This window comes from Mirounga leonina, unplaced genomic scaffold, assembly GCF_011800145.1.
Source record: "Mirounga leonina isolate KUSES-001 unplaced genomic scaffold, KU_Mleo_1.0 Mir_154, whole genome shotgun sequence".
NCBI lineage: Eukaryota > Metazoa > Chordata > Mammalia > Carnivora > Phocidae > Mirounga > Mirounga leonina.
Genome location: NW_023270389.1, coordinates 48634531 through 48654694, shown reverse-complemented (window position 1 = coordinate 48654694; position 20164 = coordinate 48634531). Strand labels below are relative to the sequence as shown.

General features: G+C 47.3%; 1 protein-coding gene across 7 annotated transcripts in view; it reads right to left on the bottom strand.

Moving 5' to 3' along the window:
* Positions 1-10568: 10568 nt before the first annotated feature.
* Positions 10569-20164, bottom strand: part of SEC16B (SEC16 homolog B, endoplasmic reticulum export factor) — a 58281-nt gene continuing 48685 nt past the window's right edge. For 5 of the 7 annotated variants that reach the window (XM_035010717.1, XM_035010720.1, XM_035010721.1 and 2 more), the window contains 8 exons: positions 18821-19090; positions 17962-18029; positions 14577-14729; positions 14310-14405; positions 13898-14000; positions 13683-13762; positions 12514-12612; positions 10569-11652 (listed from right to left, as the gene is read on the bottom strand). In XM_035010717.1, coding sequence (XP_034866608.1) covers positions 11584-11652; positions 12514-12612; positions 13683-13762; positions 13898-14000; positions 14310-14405; positions 14577-14729; positions 17962-18029; positions 18821-19090 — 938 coding nt within the window. In that variant the 3' untranslated portion in view covers positions 10569-11583. The remainder of the gene's footprint in view (positions 11653-12513; positions 12613-13682; positions 13763-13897; positions 14001-14309; positions 14406-14576; positions 14730-17961; positions 18030-18820; positions 19091-20164) is intronic. The other 2 variants (XM_035010718.1, XM_035010719.1) reach the window with 2 other exon arrangements.

The window sequence follows — 20164 nt, the reverse complement described above, 5'->3', positions numbered from 1 at the left end:
CAACAGCCTCCAGAAAAGATTGTGTTTTCAAAAAAGGGGGAAAAAAGGAGTTTCTCAATTAAGAACAGGACTCGAGTTGTGTGGTTCCTCTTCTTTAGGAGAGATAAGAATAAAAACCACAGAACAGACGACAGTATAAAAACCCAGGACTAGGCTGTGCGGCGTAGATGGTAAGAGCTAGGCGAGTTTGGAGAAAGGAGACGTTGATAGTGAAGGTGTGTCTATGCAGAGCTTTCTTTTCTCACAGTTCACACCAAGCCAAATCCGCATGCATAGCTCTGAGAGGCGCTCTGCATTTGCACAGTGGGGGCATATACATGGCCCACCGAAAGACAAATGTAGCTCCATCTGCAGCAGAACAGAATGCATTAGACATTAGCAGACCGGCCTCTTTGCTCCTGTTCTAGCAACTGACCTGTATTTAAGAAATCTCCTATCGCTCAGTGATGGCATTTCTACAAGATTCATGTGACCCAGCCTGGATCCCTGCTGCAAAGAGACAAGACAGAGAGGTACTCTAGTACTTGACTTGTCTTATCATTTGCTGAAATGAACCAATATGTTAAGTAGTCCAATGTCTCACTTAAGGCTGCTAGGTGATTTCAGTGATTTTTTTTTCAAAGTGACAGAGATGAGTTAAACCAATGGTTCCAGACTTTGGGATTTCACAGAACAACTAAACCTCCCCTCCCCGCCAACCAAAAAAAAAAAAAAAAAAAAATGTGAAGAACTCCGAAACTTTTTGTTTGGGCAAGTAAAGGCATTTTTTTTTTAAATGCTATCGTCTATTACCATAATTTTATAAAAGAAGTGGCATTTCAATGTCAAATAATGTAGAAGGACCTAATCTCAGAAACCTAACAGAAAATTCATGTAGCTCTATGAAAATGCACTCCATTGTGCTTGTTCTTCTCATTTCACTGAAGGCTGGCGAGAACTTTGCGATGTTCTGGCCACAGCTGCAGACCGTGTCTGGGAATTCCTTATGTCTCTGACAGCTCTTAGAGACCTCATTCGCCACTTCGCCATTGGGAAAGCCTGGCCATCTACCTATGTTGTTGCTTTTTTTTTTTTTTTAAAGATTTTATTTATTTAGTTGACAGAGAGAGAGAGGATCACAAGTAGGCAGGCAGAGGGAGAGGGAGAAGCAGGCTCCCCGCGCGGAGCATGGAGCCCAGTGTGGGACTCGATCCCAGGACCCTGGGATCACGACCTGAGCCCAAGACAACCACTTAACTGACTGAGCCACCCAGGCGCCCTACCTATGTTGCTTCTTAAAGCCACAGTGACAGGTAGACTGTGCCTGCAGAGGGTGGTCACTGAGGGGACACTTTTTTTCCTTTTCTTTTCTTTCTTGAACTACAGCTGGGGAAGAACAAACACTTTCACCCATCTACCGAGCCACTCATTCATTCATTTATGGAGCACCTCCTGAATGCCGGGGTCTGTTTTAGGAAACGGGGAAGCAAAGAAGAATCTTCGAGCCCTACTGATCCATCCATCACGGAGCAAGGGCGACAATGCAGCACACGGCAGATCGCAGCGCCAGCGTCTCTCCAAGCAGAGTCAGAGCTGGGGGGCTTGGGTGGGGGGAAGGAGGGGCTGTGTGCATGTGCAGCACCCACCAAAATTCCATTTCCATTGTGCACACCCTGGTAACGACGCTGACAGCAGGCATATCTTCAGATAAGGCAGACAAAGATACATCCCACTGTTCTAATTCTGGAACTGCTATGCCACCTCATTAATATGTGAAAATGTGTTAAAAAGCTGCTGATAAACAGCTGCACAGAGGCAGAAATAGTGGCTCCCATCACATTTGCAAGCTTAATTGGCTCTCAAGCATGGCATGAGAAACGAAGCTTTGCCTGCATGTACAAACCGGGTAATTTGCTGTAATACTCCACTTTATTGGTAGACATTTTGCCATATCATGTCTCCCCAACCACAGTTTCGGGACACTTCTGATTTACATGGCTCTGTTAACGGCCTCTTTCTTAGAAAGAGCTGTCGTATCGACTGGCACGGTTGTTTGAAAATTCCAATTTATCAATAAAACGGAAGATTGACTAGCTTCCATGCATTGCACAATTTCTAATAACGCAATTTCTATTCACTCAGAGAGCATTTGATTAAGGAATTAGATGCAAGTTATATATAAATCAGCGCGAGCCGAGCCCCGAGTCAACTGAGGCCACGGGAAGTGCATTTCTCAGGCGGGAGGAGTAAAACATGATCCCAACCCAGGATCGGACCGGGAGTTAGCAAAGAGGTTTCTCTGAAATGTTATAGCCAGAACAGATTTTCATTCCTCACCACACTGCTCCCCAAGGCCGGGGCACAAGCCCCAATTCACCTTACCTTGGGGATGGCCACACTTCCCGCTGGAGGAAGAGTCCCAAGTGAAGCTCAATTCCAATTACCTCCTTTCTCCCCCCACGTCTCCCCTTTCACAAGACAGATTGATGGCCTCCTCAGGTGCCTCCCGACTGCACCCGGAACAGGGGACAGCAACACCGAGCTCGCTGAATTGATTTCCACCGTGTCCCTATTTAGACCAGCCCTGGGCAGGTGATTGTCTTCACTGCCCTCCCTTCAGCCTCCCCCATCACACAGAGGAATTACAGCTGGTTGGGGGAACTTCTCTTCTGGATAAATATTAAACTGCCAACTGGCAACTGCTCTTTCCTTCTGGGTTGGGGATTATGTATTCGTGTAATTTTTATATTGTGTTTGTTTTCTTGGCAAATGGCTTACTTCTTATTACTGGGTGGCAGGGTGGGGAGAGGAATCATGTAACTCTAGGGGCACGTTCTGCTTGATAAAAGGCAGATAATAAAAAGGTGGCTTTTTTTAAATGCAAGGAGTGCAAAAGTATATAATTTAACTGAACCCGAAGAGCCTTGAATCCTACAATTATCCAAGCAATATCCAAGCAGTGCTTGGAGCAGGGTAACTTAGAAATGGGATTTTTCTTTTTAGAAGAATTTAGATGAGTCTCTTGGCACATACATCTCCTTTCACCCAGCTCTCCTGGACCCTGTCTGCACCCCCACCCCCTGGAAGAGTGCAAAAACAGCCTCTGGGGGCACCTGGGTGACTCAGTTGTTAAGTGGCTGCCTTCGGCTCAGGTCATGATCCCAGGGTCCTAGGATCGAGCCCCGCATCGGGCTCCCTGCTCAGTGGGAGGCCTGCTTCTCCCTCTCCCACTCCCCCTGCTTGTGTTCCTGCTCTCGCTGTCTCTCTCTGTCTGTCAAATAAATAAATAAAATCTTTAAAAAAAAAAAAAAAACCGGCTCTGGGTCAGCGTGTCCCATGTCTAGAAAATTTGAATGTTTCCTGGCAATGCCAAGAGTAGGGGACCTTAGAATTGCAGATGCAGGAGGATTAAGTCAAAGCCCTTGGTATAAAATCTGACCTAATTAAGACACTACTGGGCAAAGCATTCCAACAGCAATTACACAGGTCGTAAAGGGGGGAAGTATCTTTTAAAACCAAGAAATGCTTCTGCCAAAATTATGCACCCCTGAGGGTCAAATGAGGGGTTATAAATGCAGGACATCACTCTCCTTGACCTCAAGCGGGGGCACCTTTCTTCCATCAGCTGCCATAAACCTGCCTGCCTGGGGGTTTCTGCAAGGGGCGCCGGGCTTCCTCTTCCAAACATCTATCGTCTCTCCCATGGACAGCTTCTCAAAAGCAGCAATGATCCTCTCATTTGTGCCCCTGGCCTCCCTTACAAAGCCATTCATACATTTACTCTATACCAGGACCTATCTCAGCTTCTAAAGATGCAGAGATGGATCAAATTCTAACAATAAGATGACTTCACATAGCAACCTCTAGGCCGGAAGTCATTTGGGGGCATTTTCTTACAGTTTTGAGGTTCTCATGATAGGAAATTATTCATTCAGGTCTATTTTGAATTTTGAGCCCTTATTAAGCATAGGCATTACGCAAGGTGCTGGAAATCGAAAGATGAGTAAGTTACATCGCCTTGTCCCTAAGAAGTCACAAGCCTAATGGAGAAAATAGACATGTGCATAAACACACAAGATCATGAGTAATATCCCTCGGCTGCAGATGGGAAATGGAGGAACAGAGACTCACCCTGGCTGAGACTGGGAACAAGGCTCAGTGGTCCCGCTGAGGTTTGCAAAACAGGCATGACCACCTTAAACTAAGTGAACAAGAGGTAAGGGCCTGGGCTCTGGGACCAAACAACACAGGTTCAAATCCCAGCTCCTCTACATGCTGTGTGATCTTGAGGAAATTACTAAACTCTCTGTGCCTCTATTTCCTCTTCCGAGAAGGGAGGCTAATAAATCCACCTCTTCAAGTTGTTTTAAGGATTAAAGAAGAGGCACCAAACATGATGCTTGCCCAGCCCCATCGTTGGCTGTGCAATGTTACACAAGTTTTTGGAACTGTGTGCTTCGTTTCTACAAAATACCCACTTCGTTGTATGTTGAGAATTTAATGAAAAACACATGTAAACTTACACTCTTGTATCAATGCCTAGCACGAAAACTTATTATTATTGATGTTTTTATTACTACAAACACACCCCCAATGCAATAAAAAAAAGCTTTACATTTTACATTATGTTTTCACAGTCAAAGGAAAAAGCCTGGAAATCAGAATTTTAATTAAAGGGATTTAGGGAAATTGATCAACCTCTCTGGGCCGTGGTCTTTTCCTGGATAAAGTTACCTCTTCCAGAACCTTCCCCACCACCTCCTTCCTGGGAGGCAGAATCAGGGTGCAACACATCAACAGCACCTGGAACAACCATCGTGGGACATCCTTGGTGACAGCCTCCCAACTCATCTGTGAGCCTTGGGAACTAGTACTTGACGTTCATCTATCTATCCCGTGGGAGGTCCTAAATAAATGTTGGTTGAATGGGCAGATTGGAGGTTTTGACTAAGGAGTTGGGGGACTTTGAGAAATTCAATTAACTTACTTCAAGTCACCAGGTTTGCTAGTGGGATGTGAGCCTAGAACTGAACGTCTTCTTACTCTGGCTACATTGCCTTCCCTCAGACTACAAAGTCATTCTCTCCAGAGTGTTAAGCTGGGAGTGATTGTGTCCTTTGCAAATAATTCTTTATTTTCAGGGGCTTAACATGAACAGTCTTTAAATTGCAAACTACCCTAGTGCATTTAAAAAACTGATTTAGCGAATGTCAGTGTATCTGCAACTTGTCGGCGACATGTGTGTCACACAAGGCACGTGCAGCTGGGTCCTGACTTCCCCTATGAACTGACATGTATTATCGGAATGGCTAACACCCTCTGTGGGCTGGAGGGCTGTTGCCCCGTCTGCAAGGAGAAGAAACTGAAAAATTACATTAAAAAGTTGTGACTGGGAGGCCCTGCTTTGTTCTTTAATCCATGGGTATTTATTTAAATATCCAAAGAAATGGCAATGAGATCTTGAAGCCCAAAACTCAAATTATTTCTGCTCCAGGACAATGCGGTCTCCTTGTGATCCTAAATCATGATTGTAGAACACAAGAACAGTGAAATATTAAATCAAAAAACAGTCAGTGATCATCTCTTACTTTCCCCAATGGGCTCCTAGAACTCAGAGACAAGTTTTAGAAGTCAAGACGTTTGATTTCCAAGAGCCCATTTGCAGGAACCTAAGAAATGAGCTAAAATGTTCCAGCCAAATGTCTGGATTATTGACATAGGATCCATTACATCCTATTCTAGTCAATGGGACTCCATGGGTATCTACATAGTATCAGCCACTTGGATGATGCTTAATGAAGAAGCTTCTCAATGATCCTCTCTTGGGAGCAAACAGGAATTGTGAAGAAGAGGAAATCAAAGGCCGGGGTGGAGCCTAGGTGAAGAAATACATTGAGAAGGCATCTTCCCGGGATGGCAACCTCGTATGTGCACGCACACACAATCACACATGCCCCGCCTGGGACCCTTCCCTTCCGAGAGCTCCACTGCAATAGTCAGTCTTGTCCTGCCTCAGAATCCTGCAAAGGGCAGGAAGAAGCCAGAGGGGATGCTGTGTGGCAGTCTGGCAAGTTGAAATCAGATTCTCTCTTTCAGATGTCCTTGTTCCCTCGTACTTGTGAGCCCAGCACACTATTATTCTTGTTCGTTCAGACGGGCTGCACACCGACTCCACCTTAGTGCCACTTCAAACGTCAGCTGACAGATGTCCTATTGGATACATGAGCAGCGAACTGAACTTTGAGCTTAGCCTACGAGAGGTGGTACAATGTGAACATATTACATATTAGCCCCCAAGCTATATAAATAGATGAAACCAGTCTGTTATTAAGGGATATCAAGGTACCAAGTTCTTTGAATACGTTTTTAAATATAAAATTCTCACATTACGTAGTAATTTCTATGTCTACATGTCTGTCTCCCTCCATAGACTGTGAGTAGTTTAAGTGCCAAAACTATCTCATTGTAGGGGCGCCTGGGTGGCTCAGTCAGTAAACATCTGCCTTCAGCTCAGGTCATGATCCCAGGGTCCTGGGATCGAGTCCCACGTCGGGCTCTCTGCTCCGTGGGGAGCCTGCTTCTCATTCTCCCTCTGTAGCTCCCCCTGCTTGTACTCTATCACTCTGTCAAATAAAATAAAATAAAATAAAACTACCTGGATTCTGACCCCAGCTCCCTCCTTACCAGCTGTGTGCCTTTGGACAAATTGCTCAATCTCTCTGGAGTTTCCAGATTCTCCATCTCTAATATGTTGCGATGATATCAGACACCGCACTAAATGCATTCCACAGCACCTGACACAAAGTAAACACTCAGTATTATTACTATTATTGAATTCAGGGTGTCCGGCCACTGAAGCTACCAGAAAACTCCAAGCCTTTAGGTCGTTTCATCCCCAATTCTAGTCAAGAAAGTCCCATTTTGTGAACCTTCATTTCATAAGCTGAGACAGGATTTAATGGCCTTCCAGAATGTGAAGGGCACAGGTGGTGGTAAGCAGCTGCTCCCCATCTCTGCTGAGGACGAGCTGAGAGTCTTAAAGAGCCACATGAGTGATTTGGGTATAAAGTATTAGGAATCGCTTCCTAATGTTCGAGGGTGTGAAAGTCTGGGCTGCCTGGAGGGCAGCCGTGGAATCCCCCTCTTGAGATTCTTTAAAAATTGAATACTTAATCGGCTCTAAGGTGGATAAAGACCAGGAAAGCACCTCACGTTCAAGTAACAGTTTGTTCAGGTCAGTCCAGTTATGCTGCTGTTGACCTAGTTCCGGTGAAGAGCTATTACCTGGAAAGATTCATACAGAAAGGAAGACAGTATGGAAGGCAGATTCCTCTACTTAGTGAGCTTGTAATAAAGCATTTTAATATGGGGCGCCTGGGTGGCTCAGTTGGTTAAGCGACTGCCTTCGGCTCGGGTCATGATCCTGGAGTCCCTGGATCGAGTCCCGCATCGGGCTCCCTGCTCGGCAGGGAGTCTGCTTCTCCCTCTGACCCTCCTCCCTCTCATGCTCTCTCTCATTCTCTCTGTCTCAAATAAATAAAAAATAAAATCTTTAAAAAAAAAAGCATTTTAATATGCTGTTAACCCTCATTCAAAATAACCTCACATCTCAGGGCGCCTGGGTGGCTCAGTCGTTAAGCATCTGCCTTCGGCTCAGGTCCTGATCCCAGGGTCCTGGGATCGAGCCCCGCATTGGGCTCCCTGCTCAGCGGGAAGCCTGCTTCTCCCTCTCCCACTTCCCCTGCTTGTGTTCCTTCTCTCACTGTCTCTCTCTCTCTCTGTCAAATAAATAAATAAAATCTTTAAAAAAAAAAAAATAATAACCTCACATCTCATTGAGCCATTTCTGGAGGACCCTGAAAGGCAGGGGCCTGGCTCGAGCACTCATGAGAGCCGGCAGCGTTGGGGGCCCCGTTTAGCGGCAACCTCAGGTGAGTGCCCCGCATCCTGTGGTGTGCAGATCATGATGTTGGCAGTTTCCAGCTTAAGATGGCAAACAGAAGAGGAGAAAAGTCCCTTCCAGTCCACTGTCCGGGGGTGGGGGGGGTGGGGGGTGGAGTATCAGAGAAACACCTATGAGTGCACAGACCCAAATTATACACCTATTATTCTTTTCAAGCAGAAGACTGTTTTGCATATTTCCTCTTCGGAAGAAAATACTCTGATTTTAGTGAAGAGGTGGATGCAGCCTCTTGCTCTTCGTCTTGGTTGCCCAGAGGAAGAGAGCAAAGAGAAAAAAAAAAAAAGATTTCCGGTGGGGGGGAAGAAAAGCTCGCAGAGGCTTTGATCCTGAGTAACCTAAAGCATGAGTTAAGGCTGAAAGGGGAGGGTGCGCAGGTGACTGAGGAAGCCGGGCTGGTTTGCAGTTTTCTGGCCGAATAAGGGGATTAGACAGAAGCCTGGAATGGTGATATGTGATAAAGACAAGTACATGGAATGTAATGGTTTGTTCTCTTCCAAATTACTGAACATTAAGTTTAAATGTTTTCATATAAATATTAAATTATATGTATATTGCAGGATCTCGCTTGCACATCACCACTCAGTTTAAGGAAAATGGAGCTTCTTTGTTCCTTGTAAGTATTCTTCCTCCAAGCTCACGCCCCATTGAAGACTAGGGGAGAAAACAAACTTGCCAACTGATAATATCTCAGGCTCTTCTCTTTCAAGCAGGGTCTCTCGGTAAAGGCTTTCCTTAGAGAATTCTGTTCATCCTCACTCCCCAAAACGGCTCCTGGTGATGGGAAAGCAGGTGGCTGATCTGGCTCAGCCTTGCCCTGCCTTGCAGGGGCACAGCTGGTCCCTTGTGGCCTTGAGGGACACTGGGCCATCATTCCCTGCAGTCATCCACATATGCCAGGCTGTGGGGGCTAGCAGCTCTGCCTCAGGCCATGGCCAGCCCCGAGGCCAAGCTTCTATGACTCTCAAGCCACATTGGACAAGTTGCCAGGTCCGAGCCAGCTTCTCCAGGCTGGCAGCCTTCCCGGAGCTATGGATAAGGGAAGGGCCCCAAGCTCTCAGGCTCCCCAATCCCCAGCAGCTCCGCTCACAACCTGCTCTGCTCCCCAAGCTTTCACGTCCTAAAGAAGGAAACAGATGCACTTGCTTTCGCTACAGTTGGTTCGAACCAGCTGAAGCTATAAAAGAATCAGGACCTTTAGCAAACTCACCACTAAAAAAAGCTGATAAACAACCAAGAACTCTGAATGACCCTGGTCATCAGACCTTGCCGGACCCAGCTGAGGGCTCTTTCCTGCCCAATGAACAATGGGACTTGTTTCAACCAACCACATGCAGATTAATGGATGCACTCTGACTTTGCAGAGCACAAGTTGTCCATCGTGAATTAGCATAAATCTCATGACCTCCTCCCTTTCTAGCACATAAAGCCCCCTGACTTTCCCTCAGAAATGTCGTTCACTGCTGTGTAGCCCCTTGCCTAGGAGGTAACTCAGTTCAGTGCCGGCTCTAGTGATGCCTCAGTCATGGATTTTCCAGAAATTTCCCCAATGGGAGGAGGAAGTGAGTACACAGGCCTCTGAGGTCTTTGCCTTCCTCTTCGGTCCTCACTCTCCTCCTCTAAAGAGCTTCTTAGGCCTTCCCTTCTGCCATTGTTCCCAGGGGCACTAAGCCACATGACCTAGCATTGGTGGCAGGATGCAGGAAGAGAAACTAGCTTAGTAATTAGGATACCTATTGAGTAGTAGGGTTTTTAAGATTTATTTTTGTTTATTTATTTGAGAGAGCATTTGCATGCACACACAAGCAGGGGGACGGGCAAAGGGAGAGAATCTCAAGCAGACTCCCCACGGAGTGCAGAGCCTGATGCAGGGCTCAACCCTGGGCTCATGAGCTGAGCCGAAACCCAGAGTCGGATGCTCAACCTACTGAGCCACCCGGGGCCCCAAGAAGTAGTTTTGAATTACTGTTCCATTACCTATATCATGAATGAAAGATCCAGAATTTAATTTGGTAGGCAATGAGACAGTCTGGATTGTACTTATTAGATTGCTTACTAATAATTTTTTTAAAGATTTTATTTGAGAGAGAACACAGTTGGAGAGTGAGAGGAAGAAGCAGACTCCCTGCTGAGCAGAGAGCCTGATGTGGGTGAACTGTGGATGTGCTAAGATCCCAGTCAAAATCGTTTGGTTCCTCTCAAACTCACACACAGCTGCCATAGTACCGCCACTGGGTGTCAGCATACCAAACCGAAGGCAGAGGTCTTTTAGAGGAAATAAGGCAACGGCATTTACCAAGGGCCGTCTCAGTCCAAAAAACACTTATGCATACATTTCCTAATTTAATCTGAGAGATGAAGAAACTTTTGAGAGAACAGAAAATGCAATAGTTAATGGAGTGACTGATTTGTATCAGAGGTGTTTTGTCTCTACTTTCTAAATTGAAAAAATAACATTAGAGTAGACTTGGAAGTTAAGAGGATCAGTCCCCAGATTCTTCGTTAACAAAGGGCTCTTTCCAGCTATATGCACCTTATCACACAATGAAACCATTATTAGAAGCACTTCAGGGAAGAGTGTGCTCGGTGTGCTCTCTCCCTCTGCAAAAATCAGCCAGAGACAAGCATCTGCTATAAAATTATCTGGTTTAATCACTATCAACATCAGAACTGTAGTACATTAGAGTACAAAACCCATATGTACAATTACACATAGAAAAAACTTTCTTTGTGAGGAGCAATTTTCAGCAAATCTGACAAACAGCAAGAGTCATCCCTATTTTGGGTTTGAAAAGAGAACTGGAAATGTCCGAGATGTCCCCCTCCTCCCTCTGGCTCCAGTGACCCTCCCAACATCCATTTGCAAAGGCCTGAGGTAGGAAGGGTGGTATTAACACTATCAGGCACTCATTCTCCTCTCTTATGGAAGGGGTGAATTTTTAGGAAACATTTCCCATCATTTATTACACTGATGTTCCATCCATCTGCATCATTAGGTTCAGTAGTTACCATGACAATATGATGCCTACAGCAATCTAACTTGATAGCCAGATGCCAGAATGTGAAAAAATAGGACCAGCTAAGAAAGTGAGAGAAATATAATTAATCTGAAGCACATAAAAATGTGCACAAAACTAGGACCAAGAGGGAAACTGCTGAAATGTCAGTGAGGAGGGAGCTCTGCTGGGAAGCAGTAATCAAGTTTCAGCATATAAACTTTGCTAACTAGAGCTGTGAATTGGTCTCTAACTAAGACTGAGGAATGCATCAACATTGGTCACGAATATCGCTCTGGGCGCCTCCCCCAAATAATTTCCTGCCGCAAAGCCCAGTGGATTCGTCTTGATTCCAGCTGAGGGAATTCCGAGTTCGCTTGACTCTCCTGAGGATCTGAAGCTACCATCCTGAATGCTCCCGCCATGGCATCCTGCTCACCTCCGGTCTGCTGTTCTACCGAGCTTTTCCATCCGACGTGGTACTAGCCATCATTCTGAAGCTAATGTTGAGACTGGACTGAGCTGTGTCCTGGAAGACCCTGTCCCAGTGAAGGCAATAGGCCAGCAGGACCCTCTGGGGGGCCCCAATATGGCAGAGGGGTTGGAAATCAAGGAAGGAGACCAGCCTGGGACAGGTGGCCATTATCATCATGGCTGGGTTGGATAGCGGCGCTGAGCTAGGCGATTCGGTCGGTTCAAACTACTAACCATGGAGAGCTGGAAAAGAAAAAAGGTTGCCTGAGATTATAGCTCCAAGCAGGACTCCATCCAGGGCTGGCTGGTTGGACTGAGCTAGGGCATCCTGAGTCTAGAACACTCAGGCTGCATTTGGCTTCCCATGGTGATATTCTAATTATTTACTTTCACCCGACATCTGCACCTCTTAACTATAGCAAAAGAAATTCAATTTTATTAAGAGGCAAGGCCAGGGCACCTGGGTGGCTCAGTTGGTTAAGCGACTGCCTTTGGCTCAGGTCATGATCCTGGAGTCCCGGGATCGAGTCCTGCATCGGGCTCCCTGCTCAGCGGGGGGTCTGCTTCTCCCTCTGACCGTCCCCCCTCTCATGTGCTCTCTCTCTCTCTCTCTCTCAAATAAATAAATAAAATCTTTAAAAAAAAAAAAAGAGAGAGACAAGGCCAAATGGGTACATAAGAGCAATCAATCTACTCCCAAGTCACTGAAGGGCAGGGATTTTAGTTTCTCTCAAAGTTTGCAATGATCCCTGACACCCCCAGGTGGAGTGATGGTATTTCCACACCACTGGTACCAACACCTATGTGTCTCTCAGAGTCTCAAGACCTGTGAAGGGTCAAGAGTGGTATTACTAATAGTGACACTGACTGAGCATTTTCCATGCATGAGGCCCTTCACACACATGCTCCCATTTAATCCTCACGCCCACCCCCGCGAGGTGGCTACTACTAACCCCACTTTACAGATGCAGAAACTGAGTCTTATAGAGGGTAAGTCATTGTGCAAGAACCCACACACACTAAGTGGCAAACAAGGACTATAAACTTGGATTGCCTTCATCCAAAATTTGTGCTCCTAACCCCTCTCCCTCAGGGCTCCCTTACCTGGGGGACCTGAGATGGGTTGTAGAGAGGAACACTTCCTTTCAAGGGAGTTGGGGGAAGCAGAACACCAGGGTTGAAGTAAAGCTCAGAGGAAACAGCCTGTGATGGAAAATAATAGAAAATCCTATCAGTCACTGCTTCTGGTTCCAGAACATCAAGGGTTTCCCTCGAGTGTCAACTTTGGTCAAGAGATACCGATGAAAAGGATTTCCTGATAGACCTCAGGGAATTCAAGCAAACAAACGTGATTCAAGTGGGCACGGCCAACCCCTGGGTCTGGGGTGGCAAAAGCAGAGGCTCAGGGTCTGCTGCACCTGGCGAGTGACAAGAAAAAGCCACTGTCAATTCTCTTGATAGCACCATAAAAAGTAGTATCATATTCTCGGAAAGGCCTAAAATACTGCAAGAGTGCTCTAACCCAACCACAAGAAAATAAAAATGTTTTCCTAGCAATCGGCATGAAATCTGTACCATGTGGACGATTCATCAAGAACTTTTTACAGCCCTTGCCAAAGTCCCTGGTGAGCTCTGGGACACGGAAAGAGGCCGTTCTCTAGACTTCACCTAAGGAAGTCGTTATGGGCTACATCATGTCCCCCTGAAACTTCCTATGTGGAGATTCTAACCCCCAGTACTTCAGAATGTATTTAGAGGTAGTGTCTTTAAAGAAGTGTTTGAGGGGGCGCCTGGCTGGCTCAGTCAGTAGAGCATGTGACTCTGGATCTCGGGGTTGTAAGTTCAAGCCCCACGTTGGGTGTAAAGATTACTTAAAATCTTAAAAAAACATAAAGAGGTGATTAAGGTAAGATGAGGGCATTAGGGTGGGCCCTAAGTCAATGTGCCCGGTGTCCTTATAAGAAGGGGAAGTTTGGACACAGAGACACACAGAGGGAAGACCCTGTGAAAGCCATGGCCATCTACAAGCCAAGGAATGAGGCCTCAGGAGAAACCAACCCTGCCAACACCCTGCCTCAGACTTCCAGCCTCCAGAGCTGTGAGGAAATCACTTTAAGCTGTAGCCTGTGACATTTTGTCATGGTGGCCCTAACAGACTACTACAGAAGCTTTCTGCCCTCACCGGGTGGCACCTCCAGCCCACACTGAATGTTCAGTCCTTGCACACGCAGGCCTCTGGTGGGGCCCTAAGCTCCAGCCCGGGGGCTGCTCACCTCAGGCCCAGACAGGCCTTCACTCCCAGCGCCCTCAGCTGCTCTCCCACCGGACGCTGAACCTCGGACTTGGCCCTCGCCTGGAAAGCAATGAGTCAGAGCTGTTTCCACGGCTCAGGGCTGAGGAAGGCCCGCTCTCAGAAGGTGCCCCCAAGGCCCGAGGTACCTCAGACCCAGAGAGCCCACAGACCCAGAGGACATGAGGTTGGCGGTACCTGTCGCTCCAGACAAGGTGTCCGGCAGAGACTGGGGCTCCGGGAGAGAGGTCAATGTGAAGCCAGGGCCAGCCTCAGGGGGAGAAGATGCTCTGGAGGTCTCCTGCGTCGTGGAGAAAGACAGGCAGAGTTGGAGGTACTGGTTGCTAACAAACTCATGCCCACAACAGCGGCCCCAACCTGTGACCTGCGGCTGGGGACTCGCCCCAAAACTCTCGTGCCACCCCTCCGCTCAGTAATCAAACAACTACTGGTGCCCTAAAGTTAATATTCTTCGTCCTAATTTTTAAGACCCAGTTGGCCTTTGCCAATTGCCAGATGCCAGCTCTGGGCCTCAGAGGCTCTGAGGAAACTTCCTCCAATGGACCCACAGGAGAGGAAGGGTCCTTGCCCCTGGGGCCCTCTCACTTACCTCAGAGTTGGGACTGTCAGATGAGTCTTCTCCAGAGGCGGATGCATTGTTGGTGGGCTTCGAGCGAAACCAGCTGAACCAGCCAAACCCGGAGCTCTGGAAGGGAAAGGAGGAGATTTAGGGCCTACAGGTGTGCTTCTCCCACTGACTAGGAGACAGGCCCACCCCAGTACGATGCTGGGGAGTCGGAGGCCCTGCCAAAGCCTAGGTTCCCAAGCCTGCCCCCCACACCATTTGGGAAGGGGACGGCAGAACAAGACCATCCACCTTCATGTTCTCTTTCTCGTCTCCTGGCTTTTCTTTCTGTGCCAGGCTTTGGGAAGATTTTTTATCTGCCTCATCGGAGGACTCCTCCTCATCCTCCTTGACTGAAACAGTGGAACTCTCAGAATTATTTCGTGATCTGGGAATCGCTGGCACCTGGAATTAAAGAACATAAGAACGAACGTTTTTATAGCACTTGACAGGTTATGAGGGCAAATCACATGTTCTCCCTCACCAGCCCCGCTAAGTAAATCACTGGGATGGCCTTACAGGCTCACATTTTACTGACGAGGAAATCAGGCTTAGCTAGGAGAAATGATTTGCCGAAGGCCGCAGGACAAGGCCAGAGCCCATCCCCATCCTTGTGCTATCCCCTAATCCTCTGGGCTTCCGGCCGCTGTGCTCCCTCCCCACATCAAAGTTCCAGAATTATGCTGAAGCCTGGAGCAGAGAATGTGGAAGGCCCCCGGTGGAGAGGAAGCGGGACAGGACACACCCCACGGGTACCTACACACCCAAAAGGACAGAGACTGACCCTCACTCATCTGAGAGCTCATTCCTAGCAGACTTGTTCAAGATCAACTGCGAACAAATGCAACAGAGAAGGGCAAAATATGCCCATGTGCCTTTATATTTGTGGGGGGGTGGAAAATATACATAGCATAAAATTCACCAATTTAACCATTTTTAAGTGTGCAATTCAGTGGCATCAATATATTCCCAATGTTGTATAGCCACCACTAATAATCCATTTCCAGGGGCACCCAGGTGGCTCAGTCGTTAAGTGTCTGCCTTCCGCTCAGGTCATGGTCCCAGGGTCCTGGGATGGAGCCCCGCATCGGGCTCCCTGCTCTGCAGGAAACCTGCTTCTCTCTCTCTCCCACTCCCCCTGCTTGTGTTCCCTCTCTCGCTGTGTCTCTCTCTGTCAAATAAATAAAATATTTTTAAAAAATAATAATAATCCATTTCCAGAACATTTAATTAACCTCAACAGAAACTCTGTGCCCACTAAACACTAACTCCCCATTTTCCCCTCCCCCCAAGCCCTTAGTCACCTCTACTCTTTTTGTCCATAAATTTGCCTCTTCTAGGCACCTCATATAAGCAGAATCACACAATATTTGTCCTTCTGTGTTATATTCACATTTTATACTCCAAAAAGGCATAATTGGTACAACCCTTGGAAATACTTTGGCAAATCTAGAAAAAGCTTCGATTTTTATTCTGAGTACAGCATTTACTAGGTAGTAAACACTGTTCTAAGCACTTATATATAGTATTCGTTTAATCCTTACAACTGTCCTGTGAGGAGGGTTATTATCATCCCATTTTACATATGAGAAAACTAAGACACAGAAAGATTAGGCAACTTGTCTAAGGCCACACAGCTAGGAGATGGCAGAGCAAGGATTCAAACCTCAGCAGTCTGACTCCCTTTCTAGGACTTTCTCCCGGTTGAGTAATTCAAGAAATACACAAGGCTTGCACGTCCATCACTAGAATGTCCACCACCGTGTTTTACACGTGAGGGGAAGGGAAAGGAAATCAAAGAGAGAGGAGGAAAGAGAAAAAAGGAAGAGAGACACACTTGAAATGTCTGCCCCCCCCATTCTGACCTCTGCTCAAGACCTCCCCAGAGGGGCCCTCCCCGGCCAGCCCATCTAAAGTAAAATCCCTCATGCACACAGTTGTTTATTTAAGTCACCTCCACTAAACAGAAGCACATGGGAGTAGGCTTTGTCTGGTTCCCTATGTGTCCCCAGCCCTGTGACTGTGCTAGGGACATTATAGGAACTTGGGATTTGTGAATGAATGAATGAATGAATGAATGAATGATGGTGCTTTCACATAATGGACTTGATCATACCAATATTAAAAATCATTAATGGGGGCACCTGGGTGGCTCAGTCGGTTAAGCGTCTGACTTTGGTTTCTGTTCAAGTGGTGATCTCAGGGTGGTGAGATGGAGCCCCATGGACGGCTCTATGCTGAGCGCAGAGTCTGCTTAAGTTTCTCTTTGCCCCTCCTCCACCCTTGCATGCTCACTCATGCTCTCTCTCTCTCAAATAAATAAATCTTAAAAAATAAAACAAAATAGGGGTGCCTGAGTGGCTCAGTTGGTTAAGTGTCTGCCTCGGCTCAGGTTGTGATCCTGGGTGATTTTTTGCTAATTTTATGCTATGTGATCTAATTGCCCCACATTTTTTTGCTAATTTTATGCTATGTGATCTAACTGCCCCACATAGGGCTCCCTCAGCAGGGAGTCGGCTTCTCTCTCTCCCTCTGCCCCTCCCCCCCACTCGGGCTGGCATGCTCTCTCTTTCTCTCTCATAATAAAATAAATTTTAAAAATAAATAAAATAACAATAAAATAATAAATAAAAATAAAAATCATTTATGAATGACATGGAAAACCTCATTTTATAGTATTAAATAACAAATAGGAAATAAAGTTTTCTATACACATTCAGAAACATATGAGTAATATTTGATTGATAATTTATGATACTTTTTCTTTATTTTTCAAGTTTTCTATAACAGTAATGTACTACAGTACATTTCAGTCAGGAAAAAATAAGGAAAGCATAAAAGTTTTTAAGTCCTACAGTCCCATTACTACTTGAGACATTTATAGGATGTAACCACTATTTATGTGATCAAATTTATACAATGAAACCCTCCAGCCTTCAGGCAAAACTGAAGAACATCTCAAATACCCATTGTTGGGGGAAGGGTTAAGTGTCTAGCTAACACAGTCAATTAGGCAGGGCCACCTCCAAGACCTTCCAGCCTAACTGAGGAGAAAAGACACAGCGGCCATAAATCCTTCTTGGAAAAAAAAGTGAGGTAAAAATTACAATAAAGAAATAAGCATCAGGGCGCCTGGGTGGCTCAGTTGGTTAAGCGACTGCCTTCGGCTCAGGTCGTGTTCCTGGAATCCCAGGATTGAGTCCCACATCGGGCTCCCTGCTCGGCGGGGAGTCTGCTTCTCCCTCTGACCCTCTTCCCTCTCGTGTGCTCTCTCTGTCTCTCATTCTCTCTCTCAAATAAATAAAATCTTTAAAAAAAAAAAAAAAAGAAAGAAGCATCAAGAGTCCCCCATGACAGGGCAGGATGTGGTGAGTGGTGCAACAGGTGAGGAGAGGATGTGAGAGATCTCTGAGGCCAAAACAAAACTCGGCCCCGCCACCCCTCCCCCCCTGGACACTGGTTGTGTCAGGAACATGGCCCTCCTCCCCACCACTACGATTTGGTGAAACAAGGTACAGCGTGGAAGGGAGAGCAGGTACCAGGCAGAAGAAGGAGTCTGCACATGGCTAAGAAAGCTGGGCCATTGGAAAAAACCGGAAGCATTAGAGTAGGCATCTGCTGTGCTTTGTCTTCTCACCTGGGGTTGGGAAACAACATTTTGACCATCAGGATGCTGGAAACTTCCTTGAGACACTGTGTTCTCTCCTATGGCACAAAACACAAACACCGTGATTTGAACTTGAGCTTTTCCTATCTAACCTGAAGAAAGAATGGGACGCAGTCAGCTTTTCTAATTGCCAAGAAGCTGCAGGTCCAAGCCCATGACTCCAAGTGGGTCACATTAATGTGAAGTCCACATACAAAACCCTCTCAATTCCAGCCGCCTGAAGACATGCTGGTCACCTGACCTCTACTCCAAGCCAAGCCATTCCTTAGGAATCCTGGAAACCAGGGCCACGTGGAACTAGATCACAGGGATCCTCCCGACTTTCCTCCATTTGAGCCTCCTGTCTTGGACAGGACATTATCTTAGAAGGTTGAAGATCTAATCCAGAGGTCCCCTGGTGTCACTCAGCACGGCTCACCACACTCAGCCCCTCTGTTTCCCATCACCACCCTTGGGAGCAGGACAGAAGAGTGGGCCTCTGCTAGCGACCCCTGACAGTGAGCTCTTGGGTGCAGGACGACACAGCTGGAGGCGCAGATGGCATTTCCCTCCTTCCTCCACCCTGCAACCTCTCTTCTAGAAACTATGCATCCAAGAGGAGGGCAGGAGGAACTGCTGTTGGCCTTGTCGTTTGTCCCAGTGGAGAGGCAGACTGCAAAGGAAGGGAGCAGCGTCCCTCGGACGCATGCAAAGTACCAGCCCCAGGGCTGCCGCGTAGTCAGGCGCACACCATTCAGGGCTTTATCGGCTCTGACCCCACCTCCTCCTACTGGTCCCTCCACCTCCCTCTTTGCTTCCTCCCCTTCAAAACTCCTCACCCAGGTCTTACCAACGGGTGGGTGTATCTGCTGGGTTTCCTCCCAGGCTCCTCCTCCAGGAGTCCCTGTCACGGCCAGGCTGCCACCAGTCCCAGGAACTGAGTAAAGAGGCACAGGGACCTCGGTCTGCCCCACACTTCCTCCTGCTGGGTGGGGAAAGGGCTGTTGCAGGCTGGGCTGGGACGGCCACGTCTGCTCTAGGGCTGGCCACAAGGCTGAGCGGTCCCCAAGGGCTCCTGAGTCGCTTTGATGTCCCGAAAGATCATGGTAGAAAGTGCTTTCTAAGGACATAGGGCAAAGAAGAAGAGCTGAGACCTGAAATATGGCATTAGAATGGACCAATCACACCAGAACCATTCTTGCCCACGTCCTCCTTGGAAAGAAGTCACAAAGACAGGCCGCTCAATGTGGCTGCCGTTCATGCAATGACAAGTACAACCCAGCTGTGATTGGAACGCCTCTCACTGCTTATGACTTAGAGTTGACAAAATGATTTCCTTCACTCCCGTGTATGATCTCCGAGCCTTAAGGGAGCAATTAGTGCACTGAGGGGATAGAAATTACCACCTCATTTAATGCCATACTTTTTTACTTTGGGATAAAATTTCCCCTTTAAGGATTTCCTCATGGACTTGGGTGTTTGAACAGTTTCTAGTTAAAACCCGAATTGGACCACAGACATGATGGCTTTGCCCTGGAAGCAAGCGTGGAGGTATTCCTTCGGGCTCTGCCATTTTGCCAGTGAGATGGATGGTGGTGTGGACGTGTGCCGTGATGGGCCCAAGGTCACGGGGCTGCTGGGGCTGCTGGCCCACATGCTCAGCTGGATGACAAGAGACACAGCTGCCTCCTAGCAGAAGCGGTGTTCAGAAACACCCAGCCTGGCTCCCCTCCAGCCCGTGACCTTCACAGGTTCCGTGACATAGCACCAAAGCCCAGGTGCAGAAACCTCGCCTGACTGCCTGGCCTTCCCCTTGCTCATCCGTGAAGGAAGTGCTAAAGGGTGGGAAACGGCTAGAGGTAAAGAGAAGAAGCCCTGCCCTGACCCCACTATGGGGGGGTAGCTGGAGGAAAGGGCGCAGAACCAGCTGGGGGTAATACTTTCTGCCCGACCCAGCGCCCAGAGGAAGCCTGAGGGGAAAGGAGGGACATGCTGAAAATAATTTGAAACGTATGTCACATGTGTATAGCAATCGAATGCTCAAAACTCAAACTGATAGCTCAAAAAAACCTTCTTATGTCTCCAACACCTACATGACGTATGGACAATCCACCATCTCTGGCTTCCTCTCTGGGGGGAAGCTACTGAGGCTGGCGAAACCATGAGATCACAACACAATACAATGAGGATTAAA